At 40.6% G+C, this 15,844-nt stretch overlaps 1 protein-coding gene across 4 annotated transcripts in view; it reads right to left on the bottom strand.

Annotated features, from left to right (window-relative positions):
* The window catches only part of NDST4 (N-deacetylase and N-sulfotransferase 4), a 104,611-nt gene that overhangs the window by 15,289 nt on the left and 73,478 nt on the right, over positions 1-15,844 (bottom strand). For all 4 annotated transcript variants that reach the window (XM_032444374.1, XM_032444373.1, XM_015861948.2 and 1 more), the window contains 2 exons: positions 3,478-3,660; positions 1,078-1,174 (listed from right to left, as the gene is read on the bottom strand). In XM_032444374.1, the coding sequence (XP_032300265.1) occupies positions 1,078-1,174; positions 3,478-3,660 (280 nt within the window). The remainder of the gene's footprint in view (positions 1-1,077; positions 1,175-3,477; positions 3,661-15,844) is intronic.

Genomic DNA, 15,844 nt, shown 5'->3' with positions numbered 1-15,844 from the left:
AATGTTATTCAATACAAAGTGAAATTTCTGGAGAATGTGTCTTCCAAATTACTCTTCAAAGATTTTGTGCTATGCAAGCTATCACTGGACCATGAATTAAGACCTTCTGCCTCTTTGTCACTGTCACAGAATCTCTATATAATCTTGGGTTATTCATTTATTTCCCCACCTCAACATACACTTTCTGTAGAATGTCAACAACAATAACAGCTAGCTTGGGAATGGGAATATGTGGTTAATTTAAATAATGCTGAGACCCCCAAAGGAAGCCTGCAAAGAGGCAAATGTGTTCACTGACAATTAGGGTCTCAAACAACGAAGAAACAATTTGTCAAAGAACTTAATAACAAACTTAACTTATGGCACCCTGACAGCATATTTCTTTATGGTGGGTGTTTGCACTGCCTTTTCCTGCACTGTCTTATTACCAGTGGGTGGAAGTCAGCAGTGAAATTAGATGTGCACAGCCATCAAGTACCAGCTCTGAAAGTGCCACAACACTCTACTTCAACAAGGCAGGTGCACACATAGATGCTTGTGGCTTGGATGGGGCTGCCATCAGCAACTGTGTTTTCCTGGGGATGCTGGGATTTCTGCCCTTTGGCTGCCAGCAAGAGTCAGCTCTGGATGAGCAAATGAGAATGAGCTCATGCTTCTTCCCAAAAGCAAATCAACCAGAAGTTACTGCCAAAATAATCCATCCTCATATCTTATAAAGCGTCTTCAGTTTTTGGAAAGAAGATCATAATTGAAGGCCACAAATAAATCATAATCTGAGCCTTCCCTGTTCAAACAAATACAACATTGGGAAAGATTAACAATACCCAATAGAATACACACCACTGGGAAATTGTGGTGCCACTCCCTTACCAGACTTCTGATAGCAGTGGCTGGTAGTGGAAAGAGAATGCAATATTACCATTCATACCATTCTCTCTCACTGTTGGAGGTGGAGGAGTTACTATCTGAATCCCATATGGACAAGGAATTCATTTTCTACAGCAGGGAAATTGTCTGTTTGCAAACATATATACAAATCTGGGATTTGGTTTAGATTACAAATTCGTTGTTTCTTACCTGTTTTCTGGGGTCCTATCACAAGAAATTTGGGCAGGTGGTCACAAGTTTTGTCTCTGGGCCAAATATCTCTGTGTCGTTTGTCATCACATGGATTCTGAACAAGAACAGAGTTGTGGCACATTGTGACAGAGACATCCTAAACAGTTTGCTTGCATATGAGACTTTGAAGAATCTAAATCTTAAACACTAATACCAGAGCCTTACATAAAAATAGTAAAAAAAACTAAGGTATTGCACTTGGTTTGAAGCAATCTCAGATATGTGTAAAGACTGAAAGAAGAACTAATTGAGAGCTGCTGAAAAATACATGAAAAGCTTGACAAGAACCATCAATGCATGCTTGCAGCCCAGAAAACAAACTATATTCTGGGCTGCATCAACAGAGGGATGGCCAGAAGGGAGAGGGAGGTGATTGTCTGCCTCTGTTCTGCCCTTGTGAGGCCCCATCTGGAGTCTTGTGTCCAGGAATGAGGCTGCCAGTACAAAAAGGATTTGGAGCTGTTGGAGCAGGTGCAGAGGAGGGCCACAGAGATTGTCAGAGGACTTGAGTGCCTATGAAGAAAGACTGAAGGGAGCTGGGCTAGTTCAGCCTGGAGAAGAGAAGGCTCTGCGGAGACCTCATTGTGGCCTTCCATTACTTAAAGGGAGCTTTCCAGTACCTAAAGGGAAGATTTAGGTTAGATGTTAAGAGGAAGTTCTCCATGTGGAGGGTGGTCACAGACTGCCCAGAGAAGCTGTGGAATGTCCCATCCCTGGAGGTGCTCAGAGCCAGGTTGTATGGGGCCCTGGGGCAGCCTGATCTAGTGGGTGGCAGCCCTGGCCATGGCAGAGGGGGTTGGAACTAGATGGTCTTTGAGGTCCCTTCTAACATGATTCATTCTATGATTCCATGATTCCCATAAGATTTTATTCCGCACAGATATTGAGGTCATTGGTAGGAATCCCTGGAAACCCTTCCAATGCACTGGGCAACAGAGTTTCCAGGTATACAGAGATGAAGCTCCTTGATAACTTTCAGGACTGGTCCTTACAGGGCCCCAGTGAAATCAGGAAAGCTGAACAGCTCTGTGAAACCTTGAAGTATTGGTTTCAAAATCCACACCTTATGAGACTACCGTGTTTCCTTCCCTTTATTAGTTTGGTGCTTTTCATCAGCTCAGAGCCTGTGGGCATTTAGGCAAGCATGTGTGTTGTCCTTATGACAAAAATTAAATGTGTGTATAATGGTTTTACATGACTGAGGATTAAGTTCAGTCATTAGAGGAAAAAAAGAAAAAAAGAAAAATAAAAGAAATATTAAACCATTGATTTAATCAAGTTTTCATTTGAAGTTAAAATGGAAACCTCTGTTTGAATAGCTTTGAGGCATTACTTTCAAAGGTGATGAAATGGTTTCAGATGCATAGTACTCTTAGTACCAATTTTAATTTACATAAGAACCCAAAAGGAAGGCAGAATAGAAATGTAGGATATTACTCATCATCATCTTAGCTTTTTACTCTCCATGAATGCAAAATAAAAGTGTGTGAACAAAAGACCCCACAGGAAAGGTAAGGACTTATCCTGCTTTTGGATAGTTTTGTCTGGTAATAGGAGATACAGTTTGCTAGTAAAGAAAGTCAGCAAAATATAATGGAGAAAATCATTAAATGATGTGAATCACTGCAGCTCCACTAAACTCAATGGGAATATTGCTGATTTATACTTCTTTTGCATCTGGGCCAAAAATAATAGCAAGATTTTCTGCTCCTTTGTATGAGCATAAGCCTGATAAAACTGCTTGGATCTCAATGGTGTCACTCTGGATTTAAGCCCGCATAGCTAAAAGCACAGTGTGGCACATCATATTCTGAGTAAGAGAAGAGTCAGACACGTACAACAACTGGGAAATTAACAGTGTAGAGATTACAAGCAGCACTGTTGTGCATTTGCAACAGAGATAGAAAATAGCCATTTGTGGGATGAGTGGAAACCCTTTTCCTTTCCTAAAACAGCGGCCCATTCTACAGCATTGACCCCTCTGTCCCTCCCTTCTCCTCATTTCTTTGGTGAAGGAGGTTCAAATGGTATGAAATCCTTGCAGCTGCTTGCATTGATAGGCACAATGGACCTGTGCTGTTTGCCTTGGGGTAGCTCTTGCTATGGGCTGTCTGCACTCATCTTACTGGCAATGCACTGTAACTAGTTAACACACTGTGATGCATCAGCAAACCTGCAGATAAAAGGGGAAGGAGCTTTCGCACATGTAGTTGCTTTTAACATGCCTGATTTGGGGTGAGTTGAAAAAGTACTTTTTAATGTGAAGCAGGCTTTTTACTTTTTGTTTTTATTTTTTATAAGAACAGATTCTTTTCGACAAGCAATGTAACTGGAGGCCAGAAGAGGTCAGGACATTACCTGCCATAGGGGGTCCGTCTGCTCAGGGAAGAGCTCAAAGTACTTGTGTGCCAGCTGGATGGGTGGCAGTGTCTGCAATTGCAGGTTGGTCGAGCTCTTCACAAAGTTGGCCAGGTTTGAGAAGGTGTACAGCCCCAGGCGGTCATTCCCATAATTAGACAAATGGGTCATGAAGATGCTGATCTGGGAGAGCAGAGAAACCTTTCAGTCAGAGCAAGGGCAGGCATGACAAACTCTCTCACAGACACTCAAAAACAATAGAAGAGGAAAATGTTAAGCCAGTCCTACTTCCCAACCTCTCTGCCAGCTTCAAGTCTAGACATAGTCACATGTGTGCTATGTCTTCAAAATCCCCCCTCTTACCTCAAAAACTCCCTGTCTCCGTTCAGGAGATGTATTCAGGGATTCTTTATTCTTCCATTTTGATTTCTTTTTTCAAACTGCATCAAAGTTGTTTCTTGCACAACTCCTGCTTGCTTCCTTATCCCTGCACCAGGGCCTATGAGTTCAAGTCATACACACGGCTGGGCCCACCACCAGTTTCCTGGAGCATCAGCTCTTGCTCCTCAGAAAAGCATTAATTTCAGAGCTGCAATTTCCAGGACTAACACTACAATCTGACAAATTGTCTGCCTCGTTCAAACTGAATCTAACACTAACACTAAAATCTGACTAATAGACTGTCTCCTCTAACTGGGTTGGCCAGTTTGTTTTAAATGGTGTGGCTGTAGAAAGATAAAATATTCGGAAATGTAAAACTTTCAAGCATTTATAGGTTATGATATCTCAAGTAAATATCAGTGCCATTGATTTCTTATTAAAGGCAATAAAACTTCTGTCTGTTTATCAGTCTTTTTATAGTTCTCCTTTGCATGGAAAAATTTGCTTTGTAGATCTCATCATTTATTTCCCAAAGATAAAGAGAAGAATTTGTAAGAATAATGTGCAGAATATATTTCCAAGTATTTTCTTTATATGAAGTGATTAAACTCAGTTTCAGTGCTGCGAAGGCCCCAGTTTATCTGTAGATTGTGATTATTTAGCTTTCTGAAGAAGCTGTCAAACAGGGTATTGTTACTTAGCTGTTTTGCTCAGTACACTGGCCTCAGATATGGTGCACAGTGACAATAGATTTAATTACACTGTTACAGAGAAATAGCATCATATTGATAACTAGTGTATATGTATATATATCTATATAAAACCATATCATATTTTAAGGAGGCCTTAATGTGAAGTAAAAGTTAGGAGTATAATGACAGTTTACAGCAAACCTCAAAACGTGGTGGTGGGAAAAATGGTATATTGCCATCCTAACTCAATGCAAGAATTTTGGGAAAGGTAAAATAGAGCACTGGCTTTGTGTGGTCACATTACCAGTGGTCAGCTGGTAATGCATCCAGAGTCCATAAGATTTTTGCTTTTCCTCAAGTCTTGTGTGCCTATCACAACTGTGACAGGTGAAGAATCCATACAAGGGCAGCGTTTCCTTACATATGAAGCCCTCCTTTATGTGAAGTTTGGAATATCTTCACATGAGAGGTATTTATGGATGACCTTTAATGGGAACACTTCTTCATGCTACACTGAACTCCTGAAGCCCAAAAGCAAAATGTGGTCTGAGCCAGACCCTCAATGAAGAAAAAGAACAATGCTGAGCAACAAATGTTCTGAAAGGATCATGTTCCACCACACTGACAGTGTGTTCTGTTCTTGCTTTCTACAGCAAGCTTACATGCATGCCGCAGCTCACAAACCCAGATCCATTTGCTTTCAGGTTGGTCTGGACTTAGGAGAGGGGAATAGGCTTAGCACTCCATTTCCTAGCTTTTTTTGTGCCTCATTTGAGTTATGAAGCTGGGCTGTTAAGCCTTGGGAGTGTTTGGTTGAAGACTGAGAAGAGAAATGACCAGTGTGCTAAACCCCTTAGGCTACCTGCATTAGCCCATGATGCAGCTCTGTAGGCAGGGATGAGTGTATGCATCTGTAGGATCTTTTAGGTTCTGGAACACCTGAACGGGAAGAGATTAGTCACCAGTAGTAGGGACTCCTGGTTCACAAGCTGCTTGCTTTACAACTGGATACCTAAGGCCAGGTGAGTCTCCTTTTGGATTATTATCAAGGGGGACTGATAACAAAGCTGAAGGCTCATGGCATTGGGTGTGAGTTTACAAAGTCCTGTGTGGGCTATAAGAAGGGAGAGGGTAGGCATATTTTCCTCTTCTCAGAGCTGTAGTAGGAGATCTAGTATGCTTAGATCAGTGAGATTTCTGTCCCTGTCTGGTGGGAATTGTTTGTGTAATGTTTCTGTGACCTGGGAATGGAAGAGGAACATTTGTCTGCTATTTTTTGAGATCAGCCCTGGGCTTGAGCTTTGGCTGCATGGACTGTGGCCATAGTTATAGAGAGCTGTTCTGCCTTCCAAGATAATCAACCACAAGACAACAAGCCACATGCTTTCCACTTCTACCACTGTGCTCTGCTACCCTGGTGCTTTTTAAGTGGCAGCCCACAGTGTTAAAAACCTACCCATTAGTGTGTTATATTATTTATGAGTATTTTAGTACTTCTCTAAGGTGAAGATTAGTAGAGCTTAAGGGAAACTGTCCATTATGGCCTATTTGCAGTGTGTTTGCGCAGTACTTGCTCTACTCCATGCAAGGTAACTTAGTCTTTTCTCTTATTCTGTTCCGAGCCATCTTTGAGAAAAGATTGGATTATTGTCTTTCCTTCCACCTGTTTTGGTGCAGATCAGAGCCTATGTATCATATGACTGAAAGTATTTAACAAAGCCAAACAATAAAATTGCTCCAGACTTCATGCTTTCTCATATGTCTCATCTTATAGACAAGATAAGTTTCTTTTTTTTTTTGGTGTTTCTTTTCCTTTGAATTTCTAGTCTGCTGGCCCTTTTGTACCTGCTTCCCTATCCCCAATACAGATAAAAACAACAACAAAACAACCCACAAGTGAATCCTTTCTGGTTTACACTCCTGTTCCTGTAAACGTGATAAGTGCTTCATACAAACTATTTAGAAACAATGAAAACACTTATAGGAAATCTTGATCGAGAAGATCATCTTGTCTCTTAAGTGTTTTTTTTAAGTGACCAAGTGTCTGTCAATGGTATTTAACATTATTGCAGCAATTTAATGTTATTGCAGCAAATAATGTAGGCACATAAATCTATAATTGCTATTTTGTTTATTTACACTTGAAATTGGGCAAGGTGTGTGCTGCAATATGCCTAGAGAAGATGGAATTCAGCTTATTTTAGTTATTTAGCTTCATTAGGCTGCTGTACAGTTCAGAAGATCCTATTATCACTCCTTATGGTGTCAAGATACCTTAGATACCTCTTGATTTCTTTTGCTCCACTGATAATACTTGAAGTGGAGGATGTGAATGTGATGTATTATGCACTGATGAGACCATATCTGACTGCCATCGGTTTCCAAATATTTTGAGAGAAGTGTGGATGGTTATTAACTGATCACATTTAGAGCATGGATGGACACAAAGCTGTGTTTTCCTGCTGATGCTTCAATACGGAGCAATGTGCTGAGCAAGCACCATGCTGCTGTATGCCTTGGGGCTGGTACTGTGCTGCACAACACAGTTGCACTGCTTTGCTGGCTGTGCTGTGCTGTTTTGATCGACACAGGAGGGATTCAGAATCAGTCTTGTGGGCAGGAGTGAGGAAACCAGTGAAAACTGCTTAATATCTTTTTCTCATAACGCTCAGAGCAAAACTGGGGAATAAAAGAGAAAATACCATGTTTTTGTACTTTCCACGACAAAAAGCAAGATACAACACGGGCTGACAACAACCAGCAGCCAGCACTTCATCACAGTGGGGTAATGCTTTTCAGAGGGAGGTATGGTACTGCTTGTGCAGCAGTGCAGTACAAAGGCAATAAATTACTTTGGATTCCTGGGGCTATGGCCCTGGCTGCATGGCATTACTCTTAGGGTTAAACTAGCATAAGCAATGTGTATCAGACAAATGTGCAGAGAAGAGCTGAGTACAAGCCCTTGCTATTGACATTCAGTTTATTGACACTGGAATATGTGAGACTGGATTGGTTGTGAATTACTTTGCTTGGTGTTTTCCTCTGTGCTGTGCTAGAGCACAGACGAGAGCGATGTTCAAATGATTCTGTAGCTCGTACCAATGCAGTATCCCTTTAGCTTCGGCAGTTCACCTCTCCCTTTGTTCCTGTTACTGGGTTCACTAATAATTTGAGATCTGAAAGAGAGATAATGCTGAAAGTTTAAGTCAAAAAAGTTTTTGCTTTCCTCTTTCTGCGATCCACCCTCTGATTAGATCTTCCTTGCTGCCTCCCTCTCATGCTACACAATATGTCTTTCTCAAAATCACTTCCCCTCCTCTTTAGTCAGGGCCCTTTTTTTTTATTTTTTTTTTTTTTATTGAAGCATTTACTTTATTTTTTAATCTCTCATTTTATTGTATGCAGATAAGAAATATCTACAGCTTTTTAGCTGAAAGCTGTGGCTTTCAAAATCTTGCATAAGAAAAGGGAATGCTGAGATTTACATTTTGCTGTTGGAAAAAATTGAGACACGGAGGGGGTGGTATGATTTGCAAAGAATTAATTGGGAGGCTAATGAAAGATTTGGAATGGAAAACCAGATAACCTTTTATCCACCTCTATGTCTGCTGGACAGAAAGACGGGCACTGTCTCTTTTGAAGAAGAGGATTGCTATCAGGTTCATTTTGAAAGGCTGGATTTCTCTGTATAAATCTAAGTAACAAATACATGGGGTCAGCATTTCAAAGTCAATGAAATTGCTTTTAAACCTGTCCTCCATTTAGGGAGAAATGAGTTAACATGCAGTCCTCTTCCCCAGAAGCAGGGGACAGCTGCTTTAAAGGGGTTCATGACAATAACTTTAGCTTCTATGCGTTTTTAAATTTTTTAATTGTTATGTAGGTACATAAAATCTTTATGCAATCTTTAATCCTGCTTTTTGTTGTTCAACGCTGCAGCTGCTCAAATGGATGCAGGACCAGTTGGCCCCATCTGGAATGATGGAGCTACCACTCCATCAAGGCAAGAGTAGCTGCTTGGAATGCTACAGCTGTGCCCCCCTGTGTGGGGCAACCCACACAGATCTTCAAGGAGCATCCCATTTATACCTGTATTAAAAGGGAATGAATGGAGGGATGTAGGCTACAGGCTGGATGGAAATCATGTTTTGGGATTGCTTCTTCTGGAGAAGAGGAGGCTCACTGGAGATCTTACTGCTCTCTGCACTGAGGTGGGTGTCAGTATCTTCTCCCAGGTAATACTGATAGAATGAGAGGGAAAGACATCAAGTTGTGCCAGGGGAGGTTCAAATTGGATATTAGGAAAAAGCTTGCTTGGAGGAGTGGTTGGGAACTGGAATAGGCTGTCTAGGGAGGTGGTGGAATCACTGTCCCTAGAAGTATTCAAGAACTGTGTACAAGTAGCACTGAGGAGCATATGGTTTACTGAGCAATATTGGTGGTAGGTGGGTGGTTGGATGAGATGATGGTCTTTTCCAACCTTGGTGATTCTATGATTCTATTTTATATTTGTTAGAATTCTTTTTCCTCTTCGTTTCTGATGCCTACTCTGTTAACACTTCAAGTAGATTGTCTGTAACTTTTCTGTAAGAAAGATGTTTGAGGACAACAGCAGTCCTGAATTTTTTGGACCAACTGTGTAGTTAATCTGCAATTCTAGTGGGAAAATCATGTTTTTATTCTGTATGGCTGTGTGGGGAGAGGGAAAACAGATCTTCATAAACTCATTAATGTTGGAAAGACCAATAAGATCATCCATTCCAACTGTCAACCCATGCCTGTGTTTGCTGTAGACCATGTTGCTCATTGCAACATCTGTCTTCTTGAACACCTCCTTGTCTGGCAATTCCACCACATCCTTGGGCAGCCTGTTCCAGTGCCTGACCACCCTTTCACGGAGGAAATTCTTCCTTATATCCAACCCGAACCTCCTCAACACAACTTGTGGCTATTCCCTCCTGTCCTGTCACTGTTCACTGGGAGAAGAGACTGATGCAACCTCCTTTCAGGGAGCTGTGGAGGGCAGTAAGATCTCTTTTGAGTTCCTCTTCTCCAAACTAAACAATGTCAGTTAAGGTTGCTAACAGTAAATGAAGATTCTTTTGAGCAGTTCTTTGGGGGACAGATAGGGTCCAATGGAAAGCAGAAGCAGAGCTGGTGGATCATTTTTCTCTGCCTTTGGTGGAATCTCTACTTTTGGTAGTGCTTTTAATTCAGTTGATGCAGATTTTACTTCATCTGGTTCACTGGGGCATACATGTCTTACTTTTTTCTCCTCTGTCATTTGGGAGCAGTGGAATGGGTAACTTCAAATCAGTACCAACTTCAACTCAAATACTTAATGGCCGAAATATTACCACACAGAACTGTTGAGAATGTTTTACATCTCCATCTGACATGATCTAACAGAACCTACATGTTACATCTGGTTATTTACCAGCTTCTCTGCTTCTAAGTCATAATATTTGGGTAGCCTGTTATTAACAAACCTGAACCCTTGTGACTGTGACAGCTGAGCATTCAAGCTGCTCCTCCAGAGCAGTGAAGCTGTCAGCAGCTCTCAGGCAGTTCCTGGCTGCTCCAGCAGGGAACAGGCGGCTGGCAGCTCCTGCTGTATTTCCAAGCACAGTCAGGTGACAAAACATTGTTCTTCCCCTGGCTAATCTCGCAAGCAATGGGTAATCAGTGTGAGTGCAGACCTCTAGGGGAGCACTTTGGGAGAGGATAAAGTAAAGTGATATCTGGATTAGTTAGTAGGGTGAGTGGCTTGTTTCAAAACTATTAAATAGAAACCCATGCTTTTAAGCGCAGAGAAACTGTGTTCTGTACTCCAAGTTAATGCCCTTTGTCCATCAGCACCATCTTATTTACCTATTTATGCATAATCTGGATGTTGATTTACTTTTGTAAGTGCGAAACTTATTGTAGTCTTAACTAAAAGCGCTCATAGCTATGTTATAATGTACCTGAGTAACACACATTGGTTGAATTTTTTTAATGTTAACAATTGCTTCATTTAGTAACGTGCAGAATGATAGTGAGAATAATTGTCACAGTGCCCAGCAGAAATAGTTTGTAAAGCCAATGCAACTACTGCAATGCCAAAAAAATTGCAGTGTCTTGCTAGGAAACAGTTGCAGCAGAATTCATGCCTTTGACCTGCTTTTTTGCCTGCAATTTTTTGAGCAATGGCTGTTTACTTGTCTCAAGAAGGCACTAGGATGCTGGTCTGCTCTAAGCCACCAATTTATATTTGCCTTTTTGGGAGGATCATCCCAGAGAACTGCCAACCTCTGTAGATCTTGCAGTGTAGATGTGGCTTAAAGAAGAAGTTTGCAAAAGATGCAAAACTCTAGTGGGATTTTTATCTTGGCTGAGTGATCCACATCATGCTTGCAGCCTCCAGGTAGCTATGACAATCCCATTACCTTCATTTTCAGGGACTTAAATTGCTCAGTATATAAGACATCAAGAATGCGAATTTTCTGAACGCCAAAGAGCAAAGTCACTTCCTAAAGCAGGGCTCAGTTGCTTTCAGACTGCTGTCCTTATTGTGCATGTGTTTGTTTACTACAGGATTTTGTTCACCCTAAACATGCAGTTTAGTTGAGTGCAGGAATGTTTGATGTTTCACTTCAAATCTGCACCTTTAGGAGGTGAGGATGAGTCCTGATTTAAATCCCTCACCCTGACTGTGTTGTTTGTATAGGAGCTAATATTAAACAAGGCTTCTTCCTATGTGTTTCACAGAAGTTTTGTGTTCCACAGCCACTCAGGTCCTTGCTATCTTTATTTTGTAGTAATATCTATCATAAAGTTTGCATTCTGCTTGAGAATAACATGTCCACATCTAGAACAAATTCCTGGAAAATGGGCCATTAGTGCTCTGGCATCCAGCTAAAGTATGCCACAACAAACCTCCCTGGTATTGTAGCATGTGGGGAATTAAGTACCCATAGGATATTTTTGGGTTGGAAAAGACCACAAGGAAAAGATCTAGTCCAAACAGTCTGTTGCCACCATGCCCAGTGAACTCTCCCCCAAAGTGCCATACTGTCTGTCTTCATGCGAATACTTGAAACAATGCCTATCCATAAATCCATGCTTCTTGTGGGGAAAGTCGTTTACAAAACTTCTGTACGAATTATGTGCTCTGTCTCATCTTAACAGACAGTCAGCAATAAGTAAAAGCAATTTTCCTTCTTAGGCTCCTTCCTGCTGCTTTGCTGATGCATTACCCCCTTACTGGGAAGCCCAGGGGTCGAGATAGGTCTTGCACAGATTTCCTCCTCTAAGAGAAACTTGTTTTGCACCATCTTTAGCAGCTTTCCCTCTTACTTATGTGCCTCTTGAATGAAATTTAGCAAGAGGGAGTGAATTCATGTAAAAATAAACTAGATTAAATGCTGTGCATATTGGGAGATGAGTGGTGCAAGCATTCTTTCTTGTAGAAAGTTGGTAGTGTTTACTGCTCTTCTCTGTTCCTCTTGCATGAATGTTTCCCAGAAAAAAAGAATTTTGCTCTTCTGTCTTTTTTCATTGTGCTTAGAAAATGCTATGCGGTTGCTCCAAGAGCAAGCTCTCATAATTGGATCTAGATGGTAGCATGTTGTATTTCTGAATGTGTAAATGGTATGTCATGGCTGAGAAATGCAAAACTGTCAAGTGTCCATTTACTAATACGGAGTAGCTCCATGCTAGGCTGACCACACAAATACCTCTTTCAATTTCGAGTGTTCAATGTATTTCACATCCTGACAGCCTCCTATTATGAATTGCAGACTTTTCTTGTACCTTATGAGCCAGAGCCCCATTCACTGATAATGAATCCCAGAATGCTGAGCCCTTAATGCAGCTGTTTGTGCAATTGCACAAAAAGGAAGCTGGAACTGAGAGTTTTGTGTTGACAAAGCACTAATTTTAATAATGACAAATTGTTTCTCTAGAATTCAGCACTATTCATATTCATGGCCCTTCTGCTACTAAGCAAAGTCATCCACATGCCTGAAAAATCACATTTAAATAAAAAATTAAAAAAAAAAAAATCAAACAACTTTATTTCCCCTTTTTACATCTCTTTCTCTTAGCATTCTTGACAGGATAATCAAATATTTTCCAAATGTGATATCTCTAAAAGAAGCAACGAAAGCAGTGTTTAGGAAGTAGCACTTTTCCCTTTGAAGGGAAAACAAAAATGTTGAATGGCACTTTATTTCCCATGCCCCTATTTATTACAGTGGCTATATTCCATCCTAAGTGTTTCCAGTGATGGGAAGGGAAGCTGTTGTTGATCAGTGGTAGTACATGGCTTTGGTAGAACTATATGAATGCTGCAGTGTTTCTATGTTTTTCTAAAATTCCCTATTCAAAAAGAAAAGCTTTCTACTTTTCCATTATTTAGTTGATATGGCTGCATAAATTATTAACATAAAATTCATGTGCTTTCCTATTCTATTCCCTATGCAAGTAAACTTGCTATGCTTGTTTCTTATTTTAATCTTCTAATATCTACCGAGTCTCACTTCTTACTTAAAGATTAATCATCATATTTCAATACAACAACCATCTCCTGTGTTATATATGGTTTTGATACTCCCAGTGCCCGTGGTCCTAGATGAAGGAATCTAGTTAGATGATTCCACTCCATTATTTTGTAACTCCTATAATTATTTTTTCATTACTTTTGCAGGCTATGACAGTATGCCCTTAAAAAAATAGCCCCACCAAAAATGGGGGGAGGGAAACAGCCCTGATGCTTTTGACTTTACGCAATCAGTGCAGAGCTGTATTAGAGTGGAGAAAGTAAATGAATTTCTTTGTCTCTTCATTTGTCACACTTGTATAAGTGGTCAACAGTACATCTAACTGTGGCTGAACTCCAATGAAATCTGTGCAAATGTGATGCTACATCTGTGCGCTCTGTCACGTCTTGGCAAAAGTCTAGAGTAATTACATCCTTCTGTTGTAAGAAAATATTTACATTTTAAGGTGAACTTCATGAAATTGGGATTTTCTTTGTTGCCATCTATGTTTTCTTATTGAAAATGTTTCCTTGAGCTATAAACTTCCTCTCTGAAAGAAAATGTATTCAGTTTAGGCTCAAGAATAAACCTGACTTCAAATTTAAAACACGAACCAGATGAAAAAGGATGTGGGCAATTGTCTCAAGTCAGATTTGTACACCAAGACTTTCTGAAAGAATAATGAAAGTGTCATTAAAGAAACAGCTTCGAAGTCTCTGATGGTTCTAGTCTTCAGATTTTAGAGATGATCAAAGAGTTTGTATAAGGAGATAGATATCAATTTCTCATTTCCTTGCCTGTGTACTTTGTGTGTTCTTTAACTCCTATCAAGCAACAACATAATGCTAGTTGAGGCTGTCATCTCCTTACTCATAATCCTCTGCAGATGGAAATCAGTATAGCTTCAATTATTTTGTGCCAATTAATTTGAATATTCCTTGGCATCAAGGATACCTAACTATATCCCACGGTGACTGGCTTTATTTACAGCAAAATGTGAAGTTCTCCCTATTACTGCACTGAGGACAGCCTTCCTTACTGTTAATAATGCCTCGTCTCTCTCCTCGTGCATCATCACGGCAGAAGGGTTGATCTGAGCCAGCAGGTGAATGACAATCCTGGGTCAGCATTAGCCTGAGTCCTTCCCAGTGCATTGGAGTGGACAGCTGTAGGCAGCATTATATAGTGCTCTTACAAGCTCTGTCTCCACCACAGCATATCTGAAAATTTTAAATACCTGTAAATAATCCCCTTATTTTGTATTATAAAGGAAGAGGGGAAGGAGCATTGTGTCAGCCTTGTTCTTCATGAAGTCGAATGGGTTGAAAAGGGCTGCTGATATAGGAAAGCCCTGTGTTAGCCAAATTGTTGGGCCTTGATTTGTCCTCTGTTTGTGCAGGTGGAGGAGGGCAGCCCTGCCCAACCACATGGAGATGGTGAGGTGGGCCAGGCCCTCACACTGGGATGCTGTCTACTTCTTTGTCTGAAGTCTACGCTTTTATTTCTCAAGCAGTGTTGCCCAGGTGAAAGGGACTGTGCACAGAGCCTTATGTTCTGCATTCTGCACTGCAATGTGGGGCAGGGCTGAAGAGGACAACACATATCCAGGCAGGGGTTGTTGGGTGGTGTTAAAGACCTAATGATTTAATTAGTTGATGGATTTTATATGAATGAATACATTTAGAGCAGCTTTGCATGCCCTTGTATGGGGAGACCGATACATTCAGCTAAACCTCAGTGCTCAGTCAGGAGCCATGAGTATCAACTAGCCTGGGTGCCAAACACTAAGCTTTTTTACTTTACTCTGACTAAGTTTTCCCACTTCTTAGCCTTATTTCTAGGAAGAGAACAGCTTTGCCCTTTGTTTGTGTATGGTTGTTCTTAAATGCCTGATAGCTAATTAAATAATGACATATTTTAGTAGCATGTAGATATTGCAGACAATCCAGGAGGGATCGCTTTTTAGCGTAGATTTAATATCTTTGCAATGAAACTAATTATTTCTGAAATTTGGAGAATATCTTATGGGGCTTCTTAACTTGTGTGAGTGGAAAAGAGTCAGAACATATTCCTGTTTGGCTTTTTATTTTAATGGAAATAAACTGCTCTTCCATTACCTTGAAGAAATCTAAATGTAATGCTTACATTTTAAGCAGTGTAAAACCTCAGTTATGTAGACCCCGAAGGATATGATATATAATTAAGAGACTGTTTGCTCTACCCATGTAATACTTGCATGGTTATGATTCTTGGATAAGAAGAGCAGACTGCCACTCAGGAATCTGTGTAAATAACTGGATGGCATTCAATGAAGGGAGCCAGCAGTGGCCAGGCTGCCAAATAACTAATAACAGTGGTAATAAATATTTATGAGCACTGTGTTTGAGCCTGGTGTTTTGCACAGGCCAATCTATGAGTTTGACTCTGATCTTTCCACTTTTTCACTGTATGTCATCTGGGGATGCTCCATCAAATATTCTCTGCAATGACCTGGGGTTAAATCTTGCCCTCAAGGTGTTCCCAAACTACTCAGATGGTTTCTAAGGAAGAGTATTTTCACTGTTACTTGACTAACTGTGGATATTCCTAAGTTCAGCATATGGTGGCTTTAATACCTGAGGAGAAAGGTCGGTATTTCCCGGTACTGTATCTACAGCCATGTTTTCCTGTTTATCTTTCTGATCAGTGTGTTAAAACATAATCTGAGACAGCTGAACTTCAGGAGGAATATGCTTGTCTATCTTGTGATGGTAAATATTGGACACAGTTATC

This window comes from Coturnix japonica, chromosome 4, assembly GCF_001577835.2.
Source record: "Coturnix japonica isolate 7356 chromosome 4, Coturnix japonica 2.1, whole genome shotgun sequence".
Classification (NCBI taxonomy): Eukaryota; Metazoa; Chordata; class Aves; order Galliformes; family Phasianidae; genus Coturnix; species Coturnix japonica.
This window is presented reverse-complemented; position numbering and strand designations above follow the sequence as displayed.